Raw genomic sequence first — 27,530 nt, 5'->3', positions numbered from 1 at the left:
TGATACATTTTCTCAGTTTAAACATTTGATATGTCATCTATGTTCTATTCTGAATAAAATATGGAATTTTGAAACTTCCACATCATTGCATTCTGTTTTTATTTACAATTTGTACTTTGTCCCAACATTTTTGGAATCGGGGTTGTACAGGATCCCTCAGGATTCTTGACTTGTCAATTGCAAGCAAAGGTAAAAATGTTTACCTCCAATCTTCTCCTTTTTGCTTGAGCATTGCTGGTCCGTTACTTCTTTGACTGCTTAATTTTGTGTTCGAATTTTGTTGGAACAGCGTCAGGTTTGAGCCTTCTCTGTCCAACACTGACACTTAAACTCTCCAACAGATGGGAATTCTTCAAAAAGTGATCGGAGCACAGAGTGGTGTATTTACCCGGCTGCCAACCCTCTCACTTCATGTGCACAATCCACTCTCTCTGCCTCTTCTCCTCTCTTGGAAAAAGGTAAAAACTTCTTCCTGAACCGGTCCCGTTGTTACAGTTCACTGCACAACAATAAGGCATGGGGGTTTTTCTTTGGAAATTTCCAAACGCACATCTGCACTCAAGCCGAACAGCAATGCAAATGGAAGTGGGCTCAACTCAAGCGATTTGTTTGCCATGAATGATGTCATGCGCCGAGTGGTCACGAAAATTGCCGAGCAGAAATTCACCGTGATCCGCACTAACTTATTCTAACTTATTTTAATTATTACTTATTAACAATACTTCTTGGGACCAGAAGAAAATTATAGAGGGTTTTTTTACATATAAAGTTTCAAATGTGCATAAATTGAAAACCTTTGCCTATGACCTTTAAACTCTAAATCTATAAAATGGTCTTTTTCAAAATTGCTGTAGAAATGAAAGCAATTATTGGTAGGAAACTTGATACAGTATTCTGGACTCCATATAAACGTCCCTGGGTGCACGGTGGTGTAGTGGTTTGTACTGTTGCCTCACAGTAAGAAGGTTCTGGGTTCGAGCCCAGTGGCCAACGGGGGCCTTTCTGTGTGGAATTTGATGTTCTCCCCGTGTCTGTGTGGGTTTCCACCGGGTGCTCTGGTTTCCCCCACAGTCCAAAGATATGCAGTTTTGGTTAATTGGTGGCTCTAAATTGACCATAGATGTAAATGTGAGTGTGAATGGTTATTTGTCTCTATGTGTCAGCCCTGCAATGATCTGGCAACCTGTCCAGAGTGTACCCCACCTCTCACTCATAGTCAGCTAGAATAGACTCCAGCTTTACCGCGACCATGAACAGGATAAGCGGTTATGGATACTGGATAGATAAATGTCCCTAATTTGTCTCTGAATAACAAGCTGTGCATGTTGGTTGGCCTGTACAAATACTAACAGTTATTGTGTTCCAGGTGTTGAAGAGGAAAAGTGTGTAGTGCCGTGTCCTCTCGACTGCAGGCTGAGTGAGTGGTCTGCATGGTCCTCGTGCACTGCCCCCTGTGGTGGTGGAGTCAAAGTGCGTGCTCGCTGGTTAAGAGAGAAGCCTTTTAATGGAGGACGACCCTGTCCAAAACTGAACCTCAAAAATCAGGTGAGAGTAGCGTTGTTCCAGGTACATTTCTGATTATTCTCAGTAGGTGGGGGGATTAGGTTTTAGGTTCTACACCACTAACCCACACTGAACATTGTGCACTGGTGATTCTATGGGTGATTCATTCATACATCTTCATTCAACAGGCAGTATGGTGGTGTAGTGGTTAGCACTGTCGCTTCACAGGAAGAAGGTCCTGGGTTCAAGCCCAGTGGTCAACGGGGGCCTTTCTGTGTGGAGTTTGCACGTTCTCCCCATGTCTGTGTGGGTTTCCTCCAGGCGCTCCGGTTTCCCCCACAGTCTAAAGACATGCAGGTTAGGTTAATTGGTGGCTCTAAATTGACCATAGGTGTGAATCTGAGTGTGAATGGTTGTTTGTCAGTCCTGTGATGACCTGGCGACTTGTCCAGGGTGTACCCCGCCTCTTGCCCATAGTCAGCTGGGATAGGCTCCAGCTTGCCCACAACCCTGTACAGGATAAGTAGTTACAGATCATGGTTGGATGGATCTTCATTTAACACTGGTCAGGGTGGTTTCCCGGGAAATTGTCCTGGGAATTGTGCTGTAAGGTGGGACAATTCAACACAGATGATTCTAGTCTCTAGTCATCTTGTCCATCACAGGGCACCATAAACGAACACACACACTTTCACACACTCATTCACACCTTGGGCCAAATTTAAGTCACCAATCCCCCTGCATGTTTTTGGATCATGCAAGGAAACCAGAGAACCAAGAGGTTAGGAGAGAACGTGTGAAAGTCACACAAATACTAACCCAACCAGCACCAGCCAGAATTTATTTAACATTAACAGTAACTGCTAATAAAAAAAAATATATATATATATATATATATATATATATATATATATATATATATATATATATAAGCATCTAAACATAACAGGAAAAACATTAAGGCTACAAATCTACAAAAAGCAATGAACTTTTAATATTCCTGTTGGAATACTCTTTATGAGCTGCATAACTTTCCTTCTGTTTCTCTTCTGCCTGCATTATATACTGTTTTAATTTTGTCTGCCCCTTCAAGACTCATTGCAGATTTGATCAATCTGTTGATAGAGTTTTCCTGAAATAATGCTTATATACCGTGCATTTTTTGATCAGGTGATTTTGTATGCTGTATGTTGATAGGGCAGTGGGCATGTGCCGTCCTTGACTGCCATGCAATAGAGTAGTAAGGTGTCTCCTTCCCTCCACTAGCCTGGGGTGATGCCTTGAGCAAGCATGAGTAACCCCTTGCTACCCCTGGTCAGGGTTACAACCGAAGACTGGACTCGGCAGACTTCATGGAGGAGACCACCACCTGGTAGTTCAACAGGCAGGAAGGCGGACCCAGCAAAGCATTTGTGGAACACGATCAGGGCACAGTGCAACATGTAGAACACTGCTGGCCATCCACTGCATCCTGACCTAGCTCCAGCCATCCTGATTCTGTCTTGCCCCTGGACCCAGCTAGGCCAGGATGAAAGAGTGAGGCTGATGGCTGCACAGCTCTCCCTCACTCTAATTCAAGTTACGTGCAAGTCCATCCATCCATCAATTATTCGTAACTGTTTATCCTGTACAGGGTCGTGGGCAAGCTGGAACCTCTCCCAGCTGACTATGGGAAAGAGGCAGGGTACACCCTGAACAAGTCACCAGGTCAATACAGGGTTGACACAGAGCCCATGTTTACATTAGACCGTATCAGCGGATCATCAGATTAACGTTTTTAAAATGATTAGTGTGCACACAGCAACACCAATACACGATTTGCGTGCACACAGCAATACCAATACACGGATACGCTCGGCTCTGCAGGCATCCTGCGCTCCAAATCACTCTGCCCTGAACAGCGAGTGCCCTCTGGAGGGTGCGCACTCCGGCCTTGTGCAGCTCACAGAGCACGCGAGTGAAGTGAACAAGCTGTGATTCGGGACTAAGCCGCTGTGTGTGTGATCCCAGCGCATATCACTTACCACTTGCAAGTGGAAGGATGGCAAGCCTAAAGACAATCATAACTACACAATGGGCAGTATTTGCATCAGTATTTGCAGTATTTTCATACTTTTATACTCTTTAATGAAAGGTGATACAAGGCGGAAGTCCGCGCCGTTTTTCAGCAGTCGCGTCACATGACCAACGCCAGCGAATCAGGAAGGTGGATCTCACAGTGACATTGTCCAATGAGACGCCAGCTAGAGCTCAGCACAGCGTATCTGTGTATTCTGAATGTTTACACAGCACCGGAGCTGACACGATCTGGATTGAATACGTGGACGCTGGCGGATTCCTGTTTCCCGGCGTTTCCAGCCGGTTTAATGTAAACGGACAGTGCATCCGCGAAGAAAACGAGACAGATACGGTCTAATGTAAACGTAGCCAGAGACCGACAACCATTCACACTCACATTCACACCTACGGTCAATTTAGAGCCACCAATTATCCTAACTTGCATGTCTTTGAACTGTGGGGGAAACTGGAGCACCCAGAGGAAACCCACACAGACACGGGGAGAACATGCAAACTCCACACAGAAAGGCCCCCATTGGCTGCTGGGCTCAAACCCAGAACCTTCTTGCTGTGAGGCAAGAGTGTAAACCACTACACTACTGTGCTGCCCCATGCACAAGTCATGACTTCAAATTCAAGTCCTGTGGTGATGGGCAAGTGGCAAAGTAACAAACTCTTTCAAATCAAGTGGCAGTACAAAATCCCAGACATGGAGCTCCTAAACTGGGCAGGACTTCCCAGCATTAACACTCTTCTGCAGAAAGCCCAAGCCAGATGGACCGGCCATGTTGTCAGGATGCCAGACAGTCAACTGCCCAAACAGTTGTTGTATGTAGAGCTGTGCCAAGGCAAGTGCTCATCTGGGGGGGCAGAAGAAATGCTTCAAGGAGAATCTCAAGGTGTCCTTCAAAACCCTAGAAATCAATCTCAACCCCTGAGAATCGCTTGCTTAGGATTGTCCAGCATGGTGAGCAAAGGTCTTCCACACAGTTCGTTGTGACTCAGTGGATCACATGCAGCAGAGATGAAACACATTGCCAAGGCCCAGAAGAAATGAACTGCATGGAAGACTCGAACTATTGCCACTCCCACTACAGCACTTACCCACGCATGCCAAACATGTGGGCATACCTTCAAAGCCTGGATTGGCCTCATCAGTCACCTCCAGACCAACAACTGCCACCCACCAAATTGAAGCCATGGTCATCTTCAACTCCGAAGGACAAACATCATGTTGCTGTACTATATCACTGATTTCCTGTCAATGGTTTTGTTGTAGAAATAACTGGATGGGTGACAGAACAAATTTATACAATAAATAGCCTACATTTTGGGTATTCTTGTACTCATGAATGTAAATCTTTAGGGCTTGGCATTTATATCTGGAAATTTCTTATCTGTGGTACAAAAAAAAGTGGTGAGTTTTGTTAGCCTTCTATTAGTCATAATAATAATCATTTGATGTTCCATGTGTGAAGCCTCCAGTGGTGTAGTTGTTGGCACTGTCACCTCACAGCAAGAAGGTCCTGGGTTTGAGCCTGATGAGGGCCTTTCTGTGTGGAGTTTGCATGCTCTCCCCGTGTCTGCTTGGGTTTCCTCCGGGTGCTCCGGTTTCCACCACAGTCCAAAGGCATGCAGATTAGGCTAATTGGTGGCTCTAAATTGACCGTAGGTGTGAGTGTGAATGGTTGTCTGTCTCTATGTGTCAGCCCTGTGATGACCTGGTAACTTGTCCAGGGTGTACCCCGCCTCTCGCCCATAGTCATCTGGGATAGGCTCCAGCTTGCCCGTGACCCTGTAGGACAGGATAAGCGTCTACAGATAATGGATGGATGGATGGTGTGAAGCCTCACTGATGTTTTGTCCTTACTTTGTTCCAGATAAAATTTAGTTATGAGTTTGGTTGGAATGAGACTTTGGGGCAAGATGGCTTTGCTTGGAGTCAGGCATTGTTTTAAATAAGACACGACCCTGAAAAATGTAAATATATAAATATAATATTGGTCAAAAAATTCCACTATGCTGGCAGATTTCATTTTTCTCCTGTCGTGATCCGTGAAAATGCATCAGCACTGACATGTTCCCTTCTGCCCATGAAAATAGCAACTGGAGGAGAAAAGAAATAAAAATGGTTTGTGCTTGTGCTTATGCTTGGATGAAAATAGAACACCATGTCCATAAGTGCACATGTGTGAGTATAAGAAAAAAAAGCGCATGAGAGAATGGAGTGTGAAAGTTCACTTATGCCGCTTTTCCACTACCAACGCGGCTGAGTTGGGCTGAGCTGTGCTGTGCTGAGTTGGGCTGAGCTGTGCCGTGCTGAGTTGGGCTGAGTCGAGCTGAGCGGGGCTGTTGGAGTTGCATTTCGACTACAACCGCGCTGAACCGTGCTGGCTGGAAGTGGGTGGACACACTGGGTGGAGTTAGCGAAAGTGGGTGGACGTCACGTGATGTCGTTAGACGGCGCAAACAGTGACATCAGTGACCTTTTAAGCGGTAGTCTCACGATCCAGATAGTAAACAATAAACATGGAGGACATGGAGTCGTTAGTGTTGCTGGTCTTGGTGCTGTGGCTTGTTGTCACCGACAACGCCAACAGATACTGGCAAGAGCGTATAGATGAGGCGAGGTGCATAAGGTTTCAGAAATTCTCGTAATTCGTAATTCTTCTTCTTCCGGGTTTACAGTGTTTACAGATCCCAGCGTGCTCGTGGGGCGTGTGTGGGCATGTGAGGACACTCCTCCTCACCAATCAGTGCACAGGGGAGTGTCTCCTCACGCCCCTAGCCCCACTCGGCTCGGTTTGGCTCGCTTCAGCCCCACTCCAAAACCATGCGAGTTTTGGGAGCCGAGCAGGGCTGAAGCGAGCTGAGTCGTGCTGCTCTGAGATAGTCGAAACGCGAGCCATGTCGGGCTGAAGTGAGCTGAAGCGAGCTGAAGTGAGCTGAAAAAGGGTAGTGGAAAAGGGCCATTAGTGGTACGTTAGGATCAAGCTGCCCCCAGTGTTAAATGCTGGCCTGAGGTTTCAAAAGTATTTTTGTGGAGTCTAAATAAGTTCACGTCTTTCCGGACTTCTCATCCCACAATATCTCTTTTCTGTCTCTTTTGTTTATATGCTGCGCCTTACTGCCCTTTAAGCTGTGCTCCACCAGGGCAGGTGGAACTGCTTTAATGTTTTATTAGAACCAGGAGACATTTTCCCCAGCTCGGTTTCACTCTTATAAATAAACCCTTAAACTGCTGACCCAGGGTCATGGAGAAAGGGAACAAGAAGTTCAAAATAGTTATTAATGAAAACTCTCTCTCTCTCTCTCTCTCTCTCTCTCTCTCTCTCTCTCCTTTTCCTTTTACTTCTTCTCGCACTTCTTGTACGGACATCTACAAAGGCTCAGGTTAGTAATTATATCCTCAGAAATGCATGCCATGCTGCCGTTCCAAATACAGTATGAATATCTGTACCAGGCTGGTGTGATTAATCATGTTTTTCCTTCCCAGGTGTCTGAGGTAGTGCCTTGTTACTCTGAGTGCAATCAGTACAGTTGGGAAGCTGAGCCGTGGTCTATGTGTGTCATCAACCCATCCAACACTATCAACATCATGAGCCAGACCCAGCCATCATGTGGAGAGGGTGCCCAGACCCGCAAAGTCAAGTGAGCTCGCTTCATCACTATGCCCCGCTTGTCGTGAACTGACATTTTTCTTGCATCATCACTGATGCTCAAGGTGTTCGCAGTTCCTTGGGCTGAGCCGGTACTCATCACTGAGGTATTCATCGTGTGCTCTGACTTTCAGAATTACTTTCTTAACCACAGCGGTATCTGATTGAAATTCATCTCTTAAAAAAAAAAAGACTGGAGACATCCTGTCTGTGTCATAGAAATAGATGGCCTCATAAATCTGTGTTCAAAATGGAGCACATGATATAACACTGACAAATAGATTGATGAGGACAAAGTCTGATTTTTTTTTTAAACAACTGGGCTACAACATCTATGACATTGAGACTTATTTAACATATGAGTGAGGTTTCCAAACATAAAGGATTGTTTACGTAGCAGCAGTAGGATGCTTGAGCTAGGCATATCAAAAATTCAAATTCAATCCAAATTGCTTGAAACTGCTCTCATTGAATACAGAATTAAATGCAGGACAGCATAATTTTTTACAGAATTAAAATATGTTTATCCGTTCTTGAGATATTACAAATCAAAGTTTGAAAAATGGCTAAATTTTTCGAAAACTGCCTTAATAATCTGTATGAGGATCACATGGTCCAAAATAGGCCTCATTAAACATCCATCCCATCTATCCATTATCTCTAGCCGCTTTATCCTGTTCTACAAGGCTGACACATAGGTGGGGTTTACATTAGACCGTAGCAGCGGATCATCAGATTAACGTTTTTAAAAACGATTAGCGTGCACACAGCAACGCCAATACACGATTCGTGTGCACACAGCAACGCCAATACACGGATACGCTAATCACATGACTAATTAGACGGCACGTAAGTTGAAATGTAATGTGTAAATTTCTCCTCAGCGGCTCGGCTCCACAGGCATCCTGCGCTCCAAATCACTCCGCTCTGAACAGCGAGTGCCCTCTGGAGGGTGCGCACTCCGGCCCTGCGCAGCTCACAGAGCGCGCGAGTGAAGCGCACGAGCAGTGATTCGGGACTGAGCCGCTGTGTGTGTGATCCCAGTGCATATCGGGCATGCGCAAGTCACTTACCACTTGCAAGTGGAAGGATGGCAAGCCTAAAGACAATCATAACTACACAATGGGCAGTATTTGCATCAGTATTTGCAGTATTTTCATACTTTTATACTCTTTAATGAAAGGTGATACAAGGTGGAAGTCCGCGCCGTTTTTCAGCAGTCGCGTCACATGACCAACGCCAGCGAATCAGGATGGTGGATGTCACAGTGACGTTGTCCAGTGACGACATCAGCTAGAGCTCAGCACAGTGTATCCGCATATCCTCAATGTTTACACAGCACCGGACCAGACACGAACTGAGTTGAATACGTGGACCCTGGCGGATTCCCGTTTCCCGGCGTTTTAATGTGAACGGACAGTGCATCCGCGAAGAAAACGAGACAGATACGGTCTAATGTAAACTTGGCCATAGATACAGACAACCATTCACACCTACAGTCAATTTAGAGCCACCAATTAACCTAACCTGCATGTCTTTGGACTGTGGGGGAAACCGGAGCACCCGGAGGAAACCCACGCAGACATGGGGAGAACATGCAAACTCCACACAACTGGGCTTGAACCCAGGACCTTCTTGCTGTGAGGTGACAGTGCTAACCACTACACCACCGTGCCGCCCCCCCCCCCCCCCCCCCATTAACCAATGAGGTCAAATGTTTTTTCTTCACAACTTTTTTTCAAGATATTTACATGGAAATTGGCAAGCACATAGATGATTGTATACTGAATACAAAGTTTGAAAAATGAGTAAAAAAAAACAATTATGCAAATTAGTATATAATTAGTATTAATTATGCTAATTGGGTAAAACATTAAATCAGTACACTTCTTCAAAGTTTCACCAAATGTCTTTATTTGTGCAATATAAAGCTGATCTTAACTCTCATTTATACATCACAAAGAAGGAGAAATCAATGTTAATTATAAAATATGCATCAATAAGCACTGAATGTCATTCACATCTGTCATTCTCTATCAAAATAAAGTAATAAAAGATTATTTCTAATCCCCTCTTTGTGTAGGCTTTTGTATTTCTAAGTAGGGCCTACTAGTGTTTATATGAAAGAATATAAGCGATTATTTTGATTAATATTCCCAGCTTTCAAGGCGAACCTCAAAAAAACTGTGTGAGCCACATCCAATAAACACTTCCATTTAATTGAATTGAAATTGACACTCGCATTTCTGACTTCCGTTTTTTTTAATCTCATTCCGACCACTAAGATCTCAATATTTTTCATCAAAACAACTACAGTTATATTCTAAAATAGTTATTTATTTACATGAATCAGTTTGATTTGAAAAAATAAGTAGGTAAAGCTATGAAAACTCACTTCAAAGTCTCCCATGAATCATAACATCAAAACTAGCAGATGGAAAATGTTGGTGAATATTTCATCAGAAACAGTGAGAGCGAGAGAACATCCCTATAAAAGTTATCTGATTGATATTCACAAGTAATTCAGTCAGAAACCAATCAGAAGAGAGAGAGAGAGAGAGAGCCTGACTGCTTTCCCGTGACTCAAAAAGCACCAGCAGTTCCCCGCAAGCAGAGAGTGTATTCTGTTGTACCAACTTCAACCTGCTGTTACTCCCAAAGTACTGAACAGATCTTAATGAGATACAGGTTTTTTTGGAAAGTAGAGATTATAAGCTTTTTAATGATAGTATCCATGATAGAAAATATTCAAGAGTTAAGCAATGACAGATTTGGAAACTTAGATGAGCGTCTGCATGCACAATTTTCACAGCACGGCCAGCGAGCGTCTGATATGCCTACTTGAGCATTTCGTTTATAAAGACCAGATATTTGTAGTGTCACTATCTTTAATTGAAATACATGCTTTAAAGTGCCATTCCACCATTGGATGTATTCTTTGGCATAAAATACAATATATTTTGACAACATATATAAATGGTATCACTAGACAGAGAAATCTTTTAGCTTCAAAATGATATATCAAACATAATTTTTTGACAACGACAAGTATATTAATTTTGCGACCAAAGTCACCTACCCTTTTAATTTCCCGTGTGATGTCATCGGCAGGTTCCCCTTCTTGTGTACCACATGACGTGTGACGTGGCACATATTATCAGCAATGGCGGATAGAACGCGATAAAAATAATACCAATAAATCTAGCTAATACCAATAAATCTAGCTAACTGAAAGATTAACTCAAAATTTTTCGCAATTTTTTTGGCCCCCATATACGAGGAGAAATGACTCTCTCACTTTGGGGGTTTCCTGGTCTAAAAATAGACCGACACGTGGTACACAAGAAGGGGAACCTGCCGATGACATCACGTTTCACTACCGCGCGGAAATTAAAAGGGTAGGTGACTTTGGTCGCAAAATTAATATGCTTGTCGTTGTCAAAAAATTATGTTTGATGTATCATTTTGAAGCTCAAAGATTTCTCTGTCTAGTCATGTTGTCATAAAATGTATTGTATTTTATGCCAAAGAATACATCCAATGGTGGAATGGCACTTTAAGACGAGCAAGTCACCCTATGGATGTTATTTTGTTGTATTTCTGATTAGATTGTCGTGACAAACCTTTGTGTTCATCAATAACATTCTATGAATCTTCCATTGCATGATGGAATTGATGGGGTAGATGTGTGAGGAAGGAAGAGGACCGGCAAAGCAGCGTGAACGACTCTTTGTGTGACCAGGATGATCGGCCAATCACTGCTCAATCCTGCTTCCTGCCTTGCCCTGGTCAATGCGTTACATCAGAATGGAGTCTGTGGAGCGAATGCCCTATGGTGAGTGAGTGTGTGTGTGAGTGAGTGACCCACTGACCGATTGATGTTTTTATATCAATGTCTCTGAAAGGACAGAAATATGTGAGGGTGTTGACATTTGGCTTGGTTCACACATGGAAAACTGGCTTTTCACAAAAACTGTGACAAAGAGCTGAAAAGATTTCCTTTCAGTTACTGTGTTTAAGCTTAGGGTTAAATTTAGGTGTAGCATAGTATTAAGTAGCTTATTAAGACAAATGTCCATGTGCGCGTGTGTAGGGCTGTAATGAGAAGGAATTAAGATGGAGGAGTAAAAGAGTACTGAGGATGCCAGGAAAAGGACACACCTGCCCTGAGCTGAATCAGACACAATCCTGTGCCAACACGACCTGTCTGTCATATTCCTATGCTTATTCAGGTACACAAAAACACACTGCTCTTACCATAACATACAGTAATAGTGTAACTTTATAAGTACAATATGTGTGCGTATGATTCAAAGACTGGAGCAGTTGTCGACTCAGCGACAATGCAGTATGTGGCCAAGGAACGAAGACGCGCCTACTGAACTGCATCGACAGTGCCGGAAAGCTCGTAGAACTCAGCATGTGCAAGGAGGTGACGAACAAATTACAGTATTTTACCATTATTCTGTTCTTACATCCTACTAAATCATTTCTGTCAGTGCGTCTATGTGAGATTTGTACAATCCTTATCTGTGATCTAACACCAGTGGGCTCCTTCACGAGGGAAGCTGTCTGCTCCGTGTCAAGTGAGCTGTCCTGTTGACTGCCTGCTGTCCGACTGGTCACTCTGGGCCGAGTGCTCACACACCTGTGGAGCGCAAAGTAGGCTATGACAACAGCAGATTTTTTTTTTTTAAATCTGCCTTGTAATACTATTGCATCTCTAATCCTATCCTTCCTCACATATACTGTTTTGTTTGTTTGCTTACAAATTTTTAGTATGGCACTGCCTGCCAGGATGTTGTCATGATAGCTGCCGTATTGTCATTTAACATTACATGCTCATTTCTGCTTGTCTGGCACTTGACAACCTTTTCTGCTCTGAGGCCCACCTGTTCATATTTGTAACGAGTCGGGGCCCATTAAAAAAGATCCCCAATTATCTTGGCTTATCTTTTCTATTAGAATCTAATAATCTATTGTAAAGTGTATTAATGGGAGGCAACATCACTCCCTGTTACAGATGGGAGCCCAGGAATTAAATAAATGCAATAAAAATAAACTGCTTTGAATTGTAGGTATTGTATTTAAAACTGTACGGATGTGCCAGAAGCCAAACCATGCGTGCAGGGCATTCTCAGTCAAAAGGGATTAATGATCCAAAAGTGGAGTCTGGTCCATTAACACAAGAACTTATCGCCATGTTTGTGTTCAGCAAACAAGCAAGTTATTAAAACCAAGAAGTACACTCAAAAGAAGTGGATATAGAACCCACTCAATGGGATTAGATCCTTACACACTAACAAAGAAGGATTTTTCCTATGAGTTGGAAAATTATCCATCCATTGAGTTCCCCAACACCTCAAACTACCTGATGCTGCAGACATCGTTCTACACGGACACACAGATAAAAACCTGGAAGAGCATGGAGGCGTACAACTTTTTATATGTGGCTAGGGTAAAAATCAGGGGATCAGGACACTACAAGATAGACGGCGGTAGATGGATCTAAGTGTAGGAAAAATGTTTATTAGCAGGCATGATATTTACAAAAACAAAACACAAAGCAGAATATTTAAACAGTGTTGGCTCGATGACGGTAATAATACATTGCAAAGCCTCGATGAAAACAGCTTCCATATCTGTGTGGGCTGATTGTGCTCAGTATGAGGTGTTTCCCATAACGGCCGGGTCCCAAGCATGCACACAACTTGCTCCATGAGTGCACAGCCGCTCGAGCTGCGCCAGGCTCAAACATGCAAAGGTGCGACAGTCAAGTGTCCACCTGCTGTGTGACCACAACTTTTAGCTCAGGTGTATATCGCCATCAAAATGCTTCATTTTCATCGATAACCCATCACAAAGCATCGCAAGATGTAGTGTGACCGTAGCTTAATGAAGCAGATGTGACGTCAGATGCAACCCAGCAATTGTACCCTACTCCAAGTAAAAAATTAACTTCAACTTGAAAAAAAAATTGCGGCCCACTAGATGGCGCTTTGCGGCCCACTCAGTGGTTGAGAAACACTGCTCTAGTGTATGTTTTTTTATTACCTCCGCCAAGGAGGTTATGTTTCCGGTAGCGTTGGTTTGTTTGTTGGTTGGTTTGTCTGTTAGCAACATTACGGAAAAAGTTATGAACGGATTGCTCTGAAATTTTTTTCAGGAGGTGTGACTGGGCACAAGTAACAATCCATTAAATTTTGGCGGTGATCCAGATCACCTTCTGGATCCCGGATTTTTTAAAGGATTCTTGGTGGAGGTCTGCGCTCTCCGAGTGCTTTTCTAGTTCATTTTGTCACACACATAGTAGTATGTTTATTTATTTTTATTATTCTCTGACATTAATAGGAGTATCTCACACACACACACACACACACACACTCTCAAGCACAGATTTAAGCACTGTGAAATTCCTCTCTGCATTTAACCCATCTGAAGCAGTGAACACACACATGCACACACAAGTGAGCAATAAGCACACACCTAGTTGTTATACCCAGAGCATACCCAGAGCAGTGAGCAGCTATGCTACAGTGCCCGGGGAGCAGTTGGGGGTTAGGTGCCTTGCCCAAGGGCACTTCAGCCCAACCTTCATACCATGTTAACCTAATCGCATGTTTTTGGACTGTGGGGAAAACTGGAGCACCTGGAGTAAACCCAACCAGACAGGGAGAACATGCAAACTCCACACAGAAAGGCCCCCCGTCAGCCACTGGGCTTGAACCCAGAACCTTCTTGCTGTGAGGCAACCCTGCTAACCACTACACCATCGTGCTGTATTCAGTCAGTTCTATGGAAGCATAGATTTTTATAATTAAAGAACAACACTGTATATTTTAGTCTGACCCCCTGCATGTGGACACACATATGTGCATAAATTGTTTTAAGCTTTTATTATGACGTACATTAGAACACAGTGAAATTCTTTCTCTGCATTGAACCCATCTGGGGATGGGAACACCCAGGGAGCTGTTGGGGAGCTAGGTGCTTTGCTAAAGGGCACTTCAGCCGTGGATGTAGAGGGAGAGGAAAGTGCTGTTCATTCATGTGACCTTTTGGTCCCAAGGCTGCTTCTCTAACCTTTCGACCACGGCTTCCCTCATCACATAAATAACACAACCTTTGCCACAAAGTTTGAAGCACACAACTATATAGAATGTCTTTGTACACTATAGCATTAAGAATTCCGCTTTACTGGAACTAATGGCCCTTTTCCACTACCCTTTTTCAGCTCACTTCAGCTCGCTTCAGCTCGACACGGCTCACGTTTCGACTACCTCAGAACAGCACGACTCAGCTCGCTTCAGCCCCGCTTAGCACCCAAAACTCGCACGGTTTTGGAGTGGGGCTGAAGCGAGCCAAACCAAGCCGAGTGGGGCTAGGGGCATGAACAGACACTCCCCTGTGCACTGATTGGTGAGGAGGAGTGTCCTCACATGCCCACACACACCCCGCGAGCACGCTGGGATCTGTAAACACCGTAAACCCGGAAGAAGAAGAATTACGAATTACGAGAATTTCTGAAGCCTTATGCGCCTCGCCTCATCTATACGCTCTTGCCAGTATCTGTTAGCGTTGTCAGTGACAACAAGCCACAGCACCAAGACCAGCAACACTAACGACTCCATGTTTATTGTTTACTATCCGGGTCGTGAGACTACCGCTTAAAAGGTCACTGATGTCACTGTTTGTGCCACCTAACGACATCATGTGACGTCCACCCACTTTTGCTAACTCCACCCAATGTGTCCACCCACTTCCAGCCAGCACGATTCAGCGCGGTTGTAGTCGAAATGCAACTCCAACAGCCTCACTCAGCTCGACTCAGCCCAACTCAGCATGGCACGGCTCAGCCCAACTCAGCCGCGTTGGTAGTGGAAAAGCGTCATAAAAGGCCCAAACTTGTTCCAGCACAGTAGTGTCGATGTGCACTATGAAGACATGGTGTGTTAAGTTTGGAGTGGAAGAACACGAGTGTCCTGCAAACTCAACTTAACTGAACACTTGGAACTCCGACTGCACCCCAAGCCTCTTCACCCAGCATCACCACCTGACCTCACTAATGCTCTTTTGGTTGAATGAACACAAATCCCCTGAGCCACACTCCAAAATCTAATGGAAAGCCTTCACAGAAATGCAGAGATTATTAAACAGGGACTAAATCTACAACCCCGATTCCAAAAAAGTTGGGACAAAGTACAAATTGTAAATAAAAACGGAATGCAATAATTTACAAATCTCAAAAACTGATATTGTATTCACAATAGAACATAGACAACATATCAAATGTCGAAAGTGAGACATTTTGAAATTTCATGCCAAATATTGGCTCATTTGAAATTTCATGACAGCAACACATCTCAAAAAAGTTGGGACAGGGGCAATAAGAGGCTGGAAAAGTTAAAGGTACAAAAAAGGAACAGCTGGAGGACCAAATTGCAACTCATTAGGTCAATTGGCAATAGGTCATTAACATGACTGGGTATAAAAAGAGCATCTTGGAGTGGCAGAGGCTCTCAGAAGTAAAGATGGGAAGAGGATCACCAATCCCCCTAATTCTGTGCCGACAAATAGTGAAGCAATATCAGAAAGGAGTTCGACAGTGTAAAATTGCAAAGAGTTTGAACATATCATCATCTACAGTGCATAATATCATCAAAAGATTCAGAGAATCTGGAAGAATCTCTGTGCGTAAGGGTCAAGGCCGGAAAACCATACTGGGTGCCCGTGATCTTCGGGCCCTTAGACAGCACTGCATCACATACAGGCATGCTTCTGTATTGGAAATCACAAAATGGGCTCAGGAATATTTCCAGAGAACATTATCTGTGAACACAATTCACCGTGCCATCCACCGTTGCCAGCTAAAACTCTATAGTTCAAAGAAGAAGCCGTATCTAAACATGATCCAGAAGCGCAGACGTCTTCTCAGGGCCAAGGCTCATTTAAAATGGACTATGGCAAAGTGGAAAACTGTTCTGTGGTCAGACGAATCAAAATCTGAAGTTCTTTATGGAAATCAGGGACGCCGTGTCATTCGGACTAAAGAGGAGAAGGAAGGCCCAAGTTGTTATCAGTGCTCAGTTCAGAAGTCTGCATCTCTGATGGTATGGGGTTGCATTAATGCGTGTGGCATGGGCAGCTTACACATCTGGAAAGACACCATCAATACTGAAAGGTATATCCAGGTTCTAGAGCAACATATGCTCCCATCCAGACGACGTCTCTTTCAGGGAAGACCTTGCATTTTCCAACATGACAATGCCAAACCACATACTGCATCAATTACAGCATCATGGCTGCATAGAAGAAGGGTCCGGGTACTGAACTGGCCAGCCTGCAGTCCAGATCTTTCACCCATAGAAAACATTTGGTGCATCATAAAACGGAAGATACAACAAAAAAGACCTAAGACAGTTGAGCAACTAGAATCCTACATTAGACAAGAATGGGTTAACATTCCTATCCCTAAACTTGAGCAACTTGTCTCCTCAGTCCCCAGACGTTTACAGACTGTTGTAAAGAGAAAAGGGGATGTCTTACAGTGGTAAACATGGCCTTGTCCCAACTTTTTTGAGATGTGTTGTTGTCATGAAATTTAAAATCACCTAATTATTCTCTTTAAATGATACATTTTCTCAGTTTAAACATTTGATATGTCATCTATGGTCTATTCTGAATAAAATATGGAATTTTGAAACTTCCACATCATTGCATTCCGTTTTTATTTACAATTTGTACTTTGTCCCAACTTTTTTGGAATCTGGGTTGTATAATGAGAGCTTTATTAGCAAGCACATATGGGTGTCAGGTGTCCACATACAGTATGGGAATATAATGTAGCAGTATTTGACATTGTGGAATGTCCACATAAGAAGTTACTTCCTGTTATCTCTAGCGGTGTGCAAATATATATATTTTTTATTATTCTTTTTTTTTTAATTTATCCAATTTGATATCTGCTATGATTAAACATAGCCAGGGAATTAAAAAGACAGGCTCTGACTATTAAACCCTACTCGACCCTTTGGGGTCGAGAGCTTCACTGGCGAAGCTCGACAGATTTAGAATGAGTAGGTCATGTATTTAGATAAATATCTTCACGAGGTTTTATCATGCAAGCATGATAAACATATTGACAAAAACTTTATACTTTACACTTTCCTATGTGCCCACAGCTGAATAATACATATATATTTTTTTAATTTGCCTAAATTAGATGATACATAAAACTTGTCACCTTCCTCAGTCACACCAGAGTCAGAGCGCTGAGTGCCCACTTTCGCATTCATAAAAGACTATTCACATGGTAACGGCATGATAATCACTTTCATTCTTTTGGTTTTGATTGGTTTCTCTTTTGCAGTGGGAACACCCACCATAAACAGGAAAAAATCTGTCAGACATAGTTTAGGATATTTGGAGGTAAAACTTGTTGCGAGATGGCATGCGGATTTTATGCACTTCGGATGATTCAGGACAGCGATTCAATTTCAGGACAGTGAATCAATTCATGATTCAGGACAGCAATTCAATTTCAGGACAGCGAATCAATTCATGATTCATTTCATGATTCAGGACAGCAGTTCAATTCAATCTTTAGAACTGTGACACTGATGATGAGTGGTGCCTGTTTTTTTGTTTTTGTTTTTTTTTAACTTTGACTCGATCCAGGCAAAGATCAACTCGAGTAAGTGTAAATATTTCTCCTATTTATTATGAGCAGATAAATTGATATGCATGAATTGTAGTGCATACACAGGAAAAATGACTAAGCAATTTTTCCAGAGTTAAAAGTATTTTCCTCAAAAATAGTTAATTTTGCTCGATTTTGAATTTAGAGAGTAAAATTTGGAGTTGGAGTGAGAGCAAAATTACAGAGAAATTGTGCACCAGAGTTGGTTGTGGCTCTAAAGTGAGTAAAATAGTACAAGAGTTAATTTCAAGACACACTGAATAGAGTCAAATACCAAAATAAAGTCAAATACCAGATAAATGAAGATGTTGTAAAAAGCAGTTTTAGAACGGTTTTGGAATGTGTGAAAAAACATGACCTTACCCATTGGGACTTGACCTGATGGGATTAAGAGTTGGCAGTGGGAGTGGTTTTCACTCTTTTCATTGAATGGAATGGAAATTTTTACTCTTCTCATTGAATACCCCTCCCACTCCCAACCCTTTATCCCAAAACAATAGGACACATTTTTTTTGATGGCCAGTTAATTGTCCAAATCAGTGGAGCAGATTTAAGTTTTTGTGCTTGATCTGAACAGAACACCTCAACTGAACAGAATCACCTCAAGTGACCAAAATGGTGTGACAGAATGGGTAAGGTCATGGGTTTTTTTTCACACATTCCAACACTGTTCTAAAACTGCTTTTTACAACATCTTCATTTACCTGTTTTTTTTTTTAAGTACAATCGTGACATACATACGACATAGATATTATTGTAGCTGAACTTGTGCTGAATACAAAAAAGTCATATGACTTTGAAAATATGGCTTAGATTTGTTGAAATTGACCCCAGAGGGTTAAAGGCAATTACTAGTCCCACCCCCCATTAGATGTTGCTCTCTCAGTTAACTTTTGCTATATCGTATTTCAGATCTCATTCCTACTAAATTGATATCGTATCGGAATAGAATCACATTGGATTGAATCAAATCATTAGCTTATGAATCAGATTCGAATCAAATCGAACCCAGTCCTACTAGCCAATGTTTTTCTCTCCAAGTTAATAAAACTCCTTCCAAAACTGTTAAATAAACATCTTCTCACAGAAAAGCACCACATCAACAATTACACACGTATCTGTTTATCCAATATTGTCAGAGCTGCTCTTGTAAAAAACTGATCACCACTTTCTGATCAGTCAGAGTTGAGAACTGAACTGCTGTAGTATAAATAAATGAATATTTAATGGTGAAAAATAGAAAATAACAGATGGCAGTGAAGCAGCCCACTGTTCTCTGACGCTTTTGATTGGTGTAGCTTACCATCATCTAAATTAACGAAGGCTTTCTACTGTGTTACACTTACTCATCATTGAAATAGTAGCACGGTAGTGTAGTGGTTAACACTGTCGCCTCACAGCAAGAAGATTCTGGGTTCAGACCTCATGGACGACTGGGGTCTTTCTGTGTGGAGTCTGCATGTTCTCTACATGCCTGTGTGGGTTTCCTCCCACAGTCCAAAGACTTAGGTCAATTGGCTACTCTAAATTGTCCATAGGTGTGAATGGTTGTTCATCTCTATGTAGCTCTGTGATAGATTGGTGACCTGTCCAGGGTGAACCCTGCCTCTCTGCCAAAGTCAGCTGGGATTGGTTCCAGCTTCTCCTGTGTTCCTGACCCTGATTAGATGGAGGGGAAAATAGCAACTGGGTGTCATTTTATTTACCTGGCTTCTACATCCAGTGCCATATCAGTAGGTAGTGTTGGAGTACATGAGACCAGTCTCAAGACCACTTTTTGAAGGTCTCAGTCTTGTCTTGGAATCAATTGTATTTTTACTCGATCTCGAACATAGAGGAGTCTGGATTTTATTTCAAGATCGGTCAAGACCACAACTGCAGCAATTTCACTAAATTGCCTGTGCATTGTGTGATTTATTTGTTAACATTGTTACTGTGATTGGATGTAAAACTTCCTGCTTCAAACACAACCAATAACATGACTCGCTGTCTCACTGCTAATTCGAAATTTTCATTATTAGTAACAGCCGTCACCCTTCCCCTACCCCTTCACACACACTGGTCTGGTCCTGGTCTTGACTCGGTCTCGCCCTGCCTTGGTCTTGACTTGATCTGAACCCCTCAAAGTCTTGGTCTTGCCTCAGTCTTGGTCTCGATACACTCTGGTCTTGGTTATGACTTGGTCTCGGTTTAGATGGTCTTGACTACAACACTATTATACAGTACAGTTGTTATGATTACCAAAAGTATTTCTATTACAACCCCGATTCCAAAAAAGTTGGGACAAAGTACAAATTGTAAATAAAAACAGAATGCAATGATGTGGAAGTTACAAAATTCCATATTTTATTCAGAATAGACCATAGATGACATATCAAATGTTTAAACTGAGAAAATGTATCATTTAAAGAGAAAAATTAGGTGATGTTAAATTTCATGACAACAACACAGCTCAAAAAAGTTGGGACAAGGCCATGTTTCCCACTGTGAGACATCCCCTTTTCTCTTTACAACAGTCTGTAAACGTCTGGGGACTGAGGAGACAAGTTGCTCAAGTTTAGGGAGAGGAATGTTAACCCATTCTTGTCTAATGTAGGATTCTAGTTGCTCAACTGTCTAAGGTCTTTTTTGTCATATCTTCCGTTTTATGATGCGCCAAATGTTTTCCATGGGTGAAAGATCTGGACTGCAGGCTGGCCAGTTCAGTACCCGGACCCTTCTTCTACGCAGCCATGATGCTGTAATTGATGCAGTATGTGGTTTGGCATTGTCATGTTGGAAAATGCAAGGTCTTCCCTGAAAGAGACGTCGTCTGGATGGGAGCATATGTTGCTCTAGAACCTGGATATACCTTTCAGCATTGATGGTGTCTTTCCAGATGTGTAAGCTGCCCATGCCACACGCACTAATGCAACCCCATACCATCAGAGATGCAGGCTTCTGAACTGAGCGCTGATAACAACTTGGGTCGTCCTTCTCCTATTTAGTCCAAATGACACGGCGTCCCTGATTTCCATAAAGAACTTCAAATTTTGATTCGTCTGACCACAGAACAGTTTTCCACTTTGCCATAGTCCATTTTAAATGAGCCTTGGCCCAGAGAAGACGTCTGCGCTTCTGGATCATGTTTAGATACGGCTTCTTCTTTGAACTATAGAGTTTTAGCTGGCAACGGCGGATGGCACGGTGAATTGTGTTCACAGATAATGTTCTCTGGAAATATTCCTGAGCCCATTTTGTGATTTCCAATACAGAAGCATGCCTGTATGTGATGCAGTGCCGTCTAAGGGCCCGAAGATCACGGGCACCCAGTATGGTTTTCCGGCCTTGACCCTTACGCACAGAGATTCTTCCAGATTCTCTGAATCTTTTGATGATATTATGCACTGTAGATGATGATATGTTCAAACTGTTTGCAATTTTACACTGTTGAACTCCTTTCTGATATTGCTCCACTATTTGTCGGCGCAGAATTAGGGGGATTGGTGATCCTCTTCCCATCTTTACTTCTGAGAGCCGCTGCCACTCCAAGATGCTCTTTTTATACCCAGTCATGGGTATAAAATATTGCCAATTGACCTAATGAGTTGCAATTTGGTCCTCCAGCTGTTCCTTTTTTGTACCTTTTAACTTTTCCAGCCTCTTATTGCCCCTGTCCCAACTTTTTTGCGATGCGTTGCTATCATGAAATTTCAAATGAACCAATATTTGGCATGAAATTTCAAAATGTCTCACTTTCGACATTTGATATGTTGTCTATGTTCTATTGTGAATACAATATCAGTTTTTGAGATTTGTAAATTATTGCATTCCGTTTTTATTTACAATTTGTACTTTGTCCCAACTTTTTTGGAATCGGGGTTGTACATTATATTACATCCTTGTTTACTGCAGAAATGCTTGTAATCCTTTTTTACTAATGTTCATGAAAATCTGTCAGGATTTAGCCCTGATTTAGAAATGCTAATAATTTTTGACCAAATACATGTTCAAGGAATTCCTTAAAAAAATAAGATATTAATGGACACAGCCCAGCCAATCAGAAATGAGCATTTTCTGTGGACATCACTCATAAAATACATGCTAACTACAGAACACATTATAAATTACCAGTCTAACACATAATCTGTCATGGCATCAAGCATTATCATGAGAATTACCAGTAATGGATGCACGTTATAGTAACTCATGACTTATTCCAAGGTTATGACACAGGGTACAAGTAAAGTCTAACCTTTATTTATTCTAATAATAATTGTGTGATGTTTGTTCTGGGAGGATACCTAGTCAAACATAGCATAGAAATACAAATAGGAATATATGCACAATATAAATACTTAGTCTTATTTTGCTTATTGAAAAGTAATTTTTAAAAGAAAAAAGTGTATTGTGCTTAAAAACTGATGCATGAGTTAAGTATTGATTGTAGTGTTTAAAATACACAGATACACAGTAAAAAAATTATAATTTAAGAATATACTGTGCATTTATTATACATGGGCAGCACAGTGGTGTAGTGGTTAGCTCTGTCACCTCACAGCAAGAAGGTCCGGGTTTGAGCCCCGTGGCCAACAAGGGCCTTTCTGTGTGGAGTTTGCATGTTCTCCCCGTGTCCGCGTGGGTTTCCTCCGGGTGCTCCGGTTTCCCCCACAGTCCAAAGACATGCAGGTTAGGTTAACTGGTGACTCTAAATTGAGCGTAGGTGTGAATGTGAGTGTGAATGGTTGTCTGTGTCTGTGTGTCAGCCCTGTGATGACCTGGCGACTTGTCCAGGGTGTACCCCGCCTCTCACCCATAGTCAGCTGGGATAGGCTCCTGTAGAAGGATAAAGTGGCTAGAGATAATGAGATGAGATGAGATTTATTATACATGGCTTATAATTGAGGCAGCACAGTGGTGTAGTGGTTAGCACTGTCGCCTCACAGCAAGAAGGTTCTGGGTTCGAGCCCAGTGGCCGACCGGGGCCTTCTGTGTGAAGTTTTCATGTTCTCTCCATGTCTGCATGGGTTTCCTCCGGGTGCTCCGGTTTCCCCTACAGTCCAAAGACATGCAGGTTAGGTTAACTGGTGACTCTAAATTGACTGTAGGTGTGAGTGTGAATGGTTGTTTATCTCTTTGTGTCAGCTCTGCGATGATCTAGCGACTTGTCCAGGGTGTACCCCGCCTCTCGCCCATAGTCAGCTGGTATAGGCTCCAGCTTGCCTGCGACCCTGCACAGGATAAGTGGCTACGGATAATGGATGGATGGGTTTATAATTGAACATGCACAATGTTTTAGTCAACACTTTGCATTCAGAGTTTATTATGTAAAGGGCCACACATGAGCCTTCCTTCTGACATCAGTTGAAAAGGCGCTTGTGCGAAAATAATTGTTATATGATGTTAAAATCAATTCATTTATTTTTGTGCATTTTTTAGAATCTGGCTGAGTTGTATGTACTTAAGAGGCTAAAAGAAAAACAGTATTACCTTTGATGTCACATAGACTCGTAATCTTCTAAAGGATCAACTCATTATGAGTTAATTAAAAACTCTTAATCAGCCCATATATCTGCACATGGGCCTTCATTCACCTAAAGGACGAAACTCTGCTCCAGGTGGTTATTACAACTAGCTACATAAATAATGCTGCTGATCCTGGGAATATAATGTTGTTTGGTTTGCGTGTGTGTGTGTGGTTATTCAGGTCAGATGACACGTTCAAGATTAGTTCTACATCAAGCGGGAGAAGGCGGTAGGCCCTGTCCCTCTCAGCTCTCTCAAACAAAACCATGTCCTATTAGGCCCTGCTACAGCTGGATACTGGGAGACTGGAACTCCTGCAGCGTGGAGGTATCAGTGCAATTTATACTGTACACTTTGCACACACACACACACACTCTCACAGGAGTTTGCACCATGTTGTAAACATGCTACCGTTGTCACAAATGTTAATACTTATGGTATACCCATTCCATTGCACTGATCAGAAAACTACATTCACTGGCCACTTTAATAGGAACTCCTAAATGCCTCACTAGTCAAGCAATCATCCCATCAGCTAAATATGTAACAGCAGCACAATGCATAAAATCATGCAGATAAAGGTCAAGAGCTTCGATTAATATTCACATCAAACATGGGGAAAAATGTGATTCAAAAAAGATGAAACAAGAGTGCTCTGAGAGCACAATATCCCCCACTGGCAACTAGATCTACAGTGGTGCTTGAAAGTTTGTGAACCCTTTAGAATTTTCAATATTTCTGCATAAATATGAGCTAAAACATCATCAGATTTTCACACAAGTCCTAAAAGTAGATAAAGAGAACCCAGTTAAACAAATGAGACAAAAATATTATACTTGGTCATTTATTTATTGAGGAAAATGACCCAATATTACATATCTGTGAGTGGCAAAAGTATGTGAACCTCTCGGATTAGCAGTTAATTTGAAGGTGAAATTAATCAATTGGTATGACAATCAGGTGTGAGTGGGCGCCCTGTTTTATTTAAAGAACAGGGATCGATCAAAGTCTGATCTTCACAATGCATGTTTGTGGAAGTGTATCATGGCACGAACAAAGGAGGTTTCTGAGGACCTCAGAAAAAGCATTGTTGATGCTCATCAGGCTGGAAAAGGTTACAAAACCATCTCTAAAGAGTTTGGACTCCACCAATCCACAGTCAGACAGATTGTGTATAAATGGAGGAAATTCAAGACCATTGTTACCCTCCCCAGGAGTGGTCGACCAACAAAGATCACTCCAAGAGCAAGGCGTGTAATAGTCGGCGAGGTGACAAAGGACCCCAGGGTAACTTCTAAGCAACTGAAGGCCTCTCTCACATTGGCTAATGTTAATATTTATGAGTCCACCATCAGGAGAACACTGAACAACAATGGTGTGCATGGCAGGGTTGCAAGGAGAAAGCCACTGCTCTCCAAAAAGAACATTGCTGCTCGTCTGCAGTTTGCTAAAGATCACATGGACAAGCCAGAAGGCTATTGGAAAAATGTTTTGTGGATGGATGAGACCAAAATAGAACTTTTTGGTTTAAATGAGAAGTGTTATGTTTGGAGAAAGGAAAACACTGTATTCCAGAATAAGAACCTTATCCCATCTGTGAAACATGGTGGTGGTAGTATCATGGTTTGAGCCTGTTTGGCTGCATCTGGGCCAGGACGGCTTGCCATCATTGATGGAACAATGGATTCTGAATTATACCAGCGAATTCTAAAGGAAAATGTCAGGACATCTGTCCATGAACTGAATCTCAAGAGACATTTGGTCATGCAGCAAGACAACGACCCTAAACACACAAGTTGTTCTACCAAAGAATGGTTAAAGAAGAATAAAGTTCATGTTTTGGAATGGCCAAGTCAAAGTCCTGACCTTAATCCAATCGAAATGTTATGGAAGGACCTGAAGCGAGCAGTTCATGTGAAGAAACCCACCAACATCCCAGAGTTGAAGCTGTTCTGTACGGAGGAATGGGCTAAAATTCCTCCAAGCTGGTGTGCAGGACTGATCAACAGTTACCGGAAACGTTTAATTGCAGTTATTGCTGCACAAGGGGGTCACACCAGATACTGAAAGCAAAGGTTCACATACTTTTGCCACTCACAGATATGTAATATTGGATCATTTTCCTCAATAAATAAATGACCAAGTATAATATTTTTGTATCATTTGTTTAACTGGGTTCTCTTTATCTACTTTTAGGACTTGTGTGAAAATCAGATGATGTTTTAGCTCATATTTATGCAGAAATATCGAAAATTCTAAAGGGTTCACAAACTTTCAAGCACCACTGTATGCTATAAGTGCTTAATACACCCTCATGAAATTGTCAAAGTACAAGTTTGTTAATCAAGGGCCATAACTCTGGTAAAATGCGACTGAATTGAACAAAATTGCAATATGCTTATTACTGACATATAACAAAGAATCTTGTCAAGTTTCATGAAATTCCTCCAAAAATTGTAAGAGGAGTTGATTTCAAAAGGTGAGCACCCTTTCCCGGATGGACGAATGGACATCGCCATGACATAATCCCCCTTCGGGCCTTTCAGCCAGTGGGGGATAAAAATGATGCTGCAGAACCAACACTCACTGGATTTTTTTTTTCCACACCATTCTGTGTAAACTCAAGAGACTGTTGGGTGTGAAATCCTCTGGAGAGCAGCATGTTCTGAAATACTCAAACCAGTCCATCAGGCACCAACAAACATGCCATGGTCAAAATCATTGAAGTCATCCGAACCCTAACCCACCCCATCTCTGTTTTCTGATGTTTGAAGTGAACATTAACTGAAGCTCTTGACCTGTATCTGCATGATTCTATGCATTGTGCTGCTGCTACATGATTGCAGTGATGCAGTTTGCTGATATTTGATTGGCTAAGAAGGCATGTAGGTGTTTCTAATAAAGAAGTCAGTGAATGTATAACCCCAATTCCAAAAAAGTCAGGACGCTGTGTAAAATGTAAATGAAAGCAGATTGCAATGATTTGCAAATCCTTTTTGACCTATAGTCAGTTGAATACAAGACAAAGACAAGATACTGTATTTAATGTTCAAACTGATAAACTTTATTGTTTTTTGTAAATATAGCCTCATTGTGAATTTGATGCCTGCATCACGTTACAAAAATATTGGGATGGGGCAACAAAAGTCTGGGGAAGTTGTGGAATGCTCAGAAAAGACCTTTTTGGAACATTCTACAAGTAAACAGGTTAATTGATAATTGGAAAGGCTCTGTCGTTCACAGGCAAGGATGGGGCAAGGTTCACTACTTTGCAAAAAAACTGCCAGGACAAATAGTCCAACAGTTTAAGAACAATATTTCTCAATATACAGTTATAAGGGATTTATGGATTTCACCAATCAACAATCTATAATATCATCAAAAGATTCAGAGAATCCAGAGAAATCTCTGCACATAAGGAACAAGGCTGAAAACCAACACTGAATATCCATGACTGTCGATCCCTCAGGCAACACTGCATTAAAAACTGACATGATTATGTGAATGATATTATTATGTGGGCTCAGGAACACTTCAGAAAGCCATTGTCAGTAAATACAGTTCATCACTGCACCTACCATTCAAAGTGAAAACCACATATCTACAACATCCAGAAATATTACCGAATTCTCTGGGCCTGAACTCATCTAAGATGGATCATGTGGTCCATGTGGAAAAGTGTGCCGTGGTCTGATGGGTCCGCATTTCAAATTGTTATCAAAAATCATGGATGTTGTGTCCTTTGGGCTAAAGAGGAAAAGACCGTCCAGATTGTTACCAGTGCAAAGTTCAAAAGCCAGCATCTATCATGGTATGGGGATGTGGTTATGCCCATGGCACGCATAAGTTGTACATCTGTGAAGACACCATTAATGCTGAAAGGTACATACAGGTTTTGGAGCAACATATTCTGCCATCCAGATGATATTCTATATATGTGTTACAACAGCGTGGTTTCATAGTAAATGAGTGCAGGTGCTAAACTGGCCTGCCTGCTGTCCAGACCTCTCACCCATTAAAAATGTGTGGTGCATTATGAAGCACAAAATACAACAGAGACCCCAAACTTTTGAGCAACTTTAGTTGAATATCAAGCAAGAACAGGA

At 42.1% G+C, this 27,530-nt stretch overlaps 1 protein-coding gene and 1 long non-coding RNA gene across 2 annotated transcripts in view; one reads left to right on the top strand and one right to left on the bottom strand.

The window, feature by feature from the left end:
* The window catches only part of LOC132899681 (uncharacterized), a 181,775-nt gene that overhangs the window by 45,667 nt on the left and 108,578 nt on the right, over positions 1 to 27,530 (bottom strand). The window lies entirely within an intron of this gene.
* thsd7bb (thrombospondin, type I, domain containing 7Bb) overlaps positions 1 to 27,530 on the top strand; it is a 279,114-nt gene that overhangs the window by 221,546 nt on the left and 30,038 nt on the right. Inside the window, exons 15-21 of the mRNA XM_060941740.1 lie at positions 1,367 to 1,551; positions 7,058 to 7,212; positions 10,905 to 11,055; positions 11,314 to 11,452; positions 11,537 to 11,652; positions 11,768 to 11,882; positions 23,606 to 23,751. Of these exons, the coding sequence (XP_060797723.1) occupies positions 1,367 to 1,551; positions 7,058 to 7,212; positions 10,905 to 11,055; positions 11,314 to 11,452; positions 11,537 to 11,652; positions 11,768 to 11,882; positions 23,606 to 23,751 (1,007 nt within the window). The remainder of the gene's footprint in view (positions 1 to 1,366; positions 1,552 to 7,057; positions 7,213 to 10,904; positions 11,056 to 11,313; positions 11,453 to 11,536; positions 11,653 to 11,767; positions 11,883 to 23,605; positions 23,752 to 27,530) is intronic.

This window comes from Neoarius graeffei, chromosome 15, assembly GCF_027579695.1.
Source record: "Neoarius graeffei isolate fNeoGra1 chromosome 15, fNeoGra1.pri, whole genome shotgun sequence".
NCBI classification, from domain to species: Eukaryota; Metazoa; Chordata; class Actinopteri; order Siluriformes; family Ariidae; genus Neoarius; species Neoarius graeffei.
Note: the sequence above shows the minus strand (reverse complement) of the source record. Positions and strands in the feature narration are given on the sequence as shown.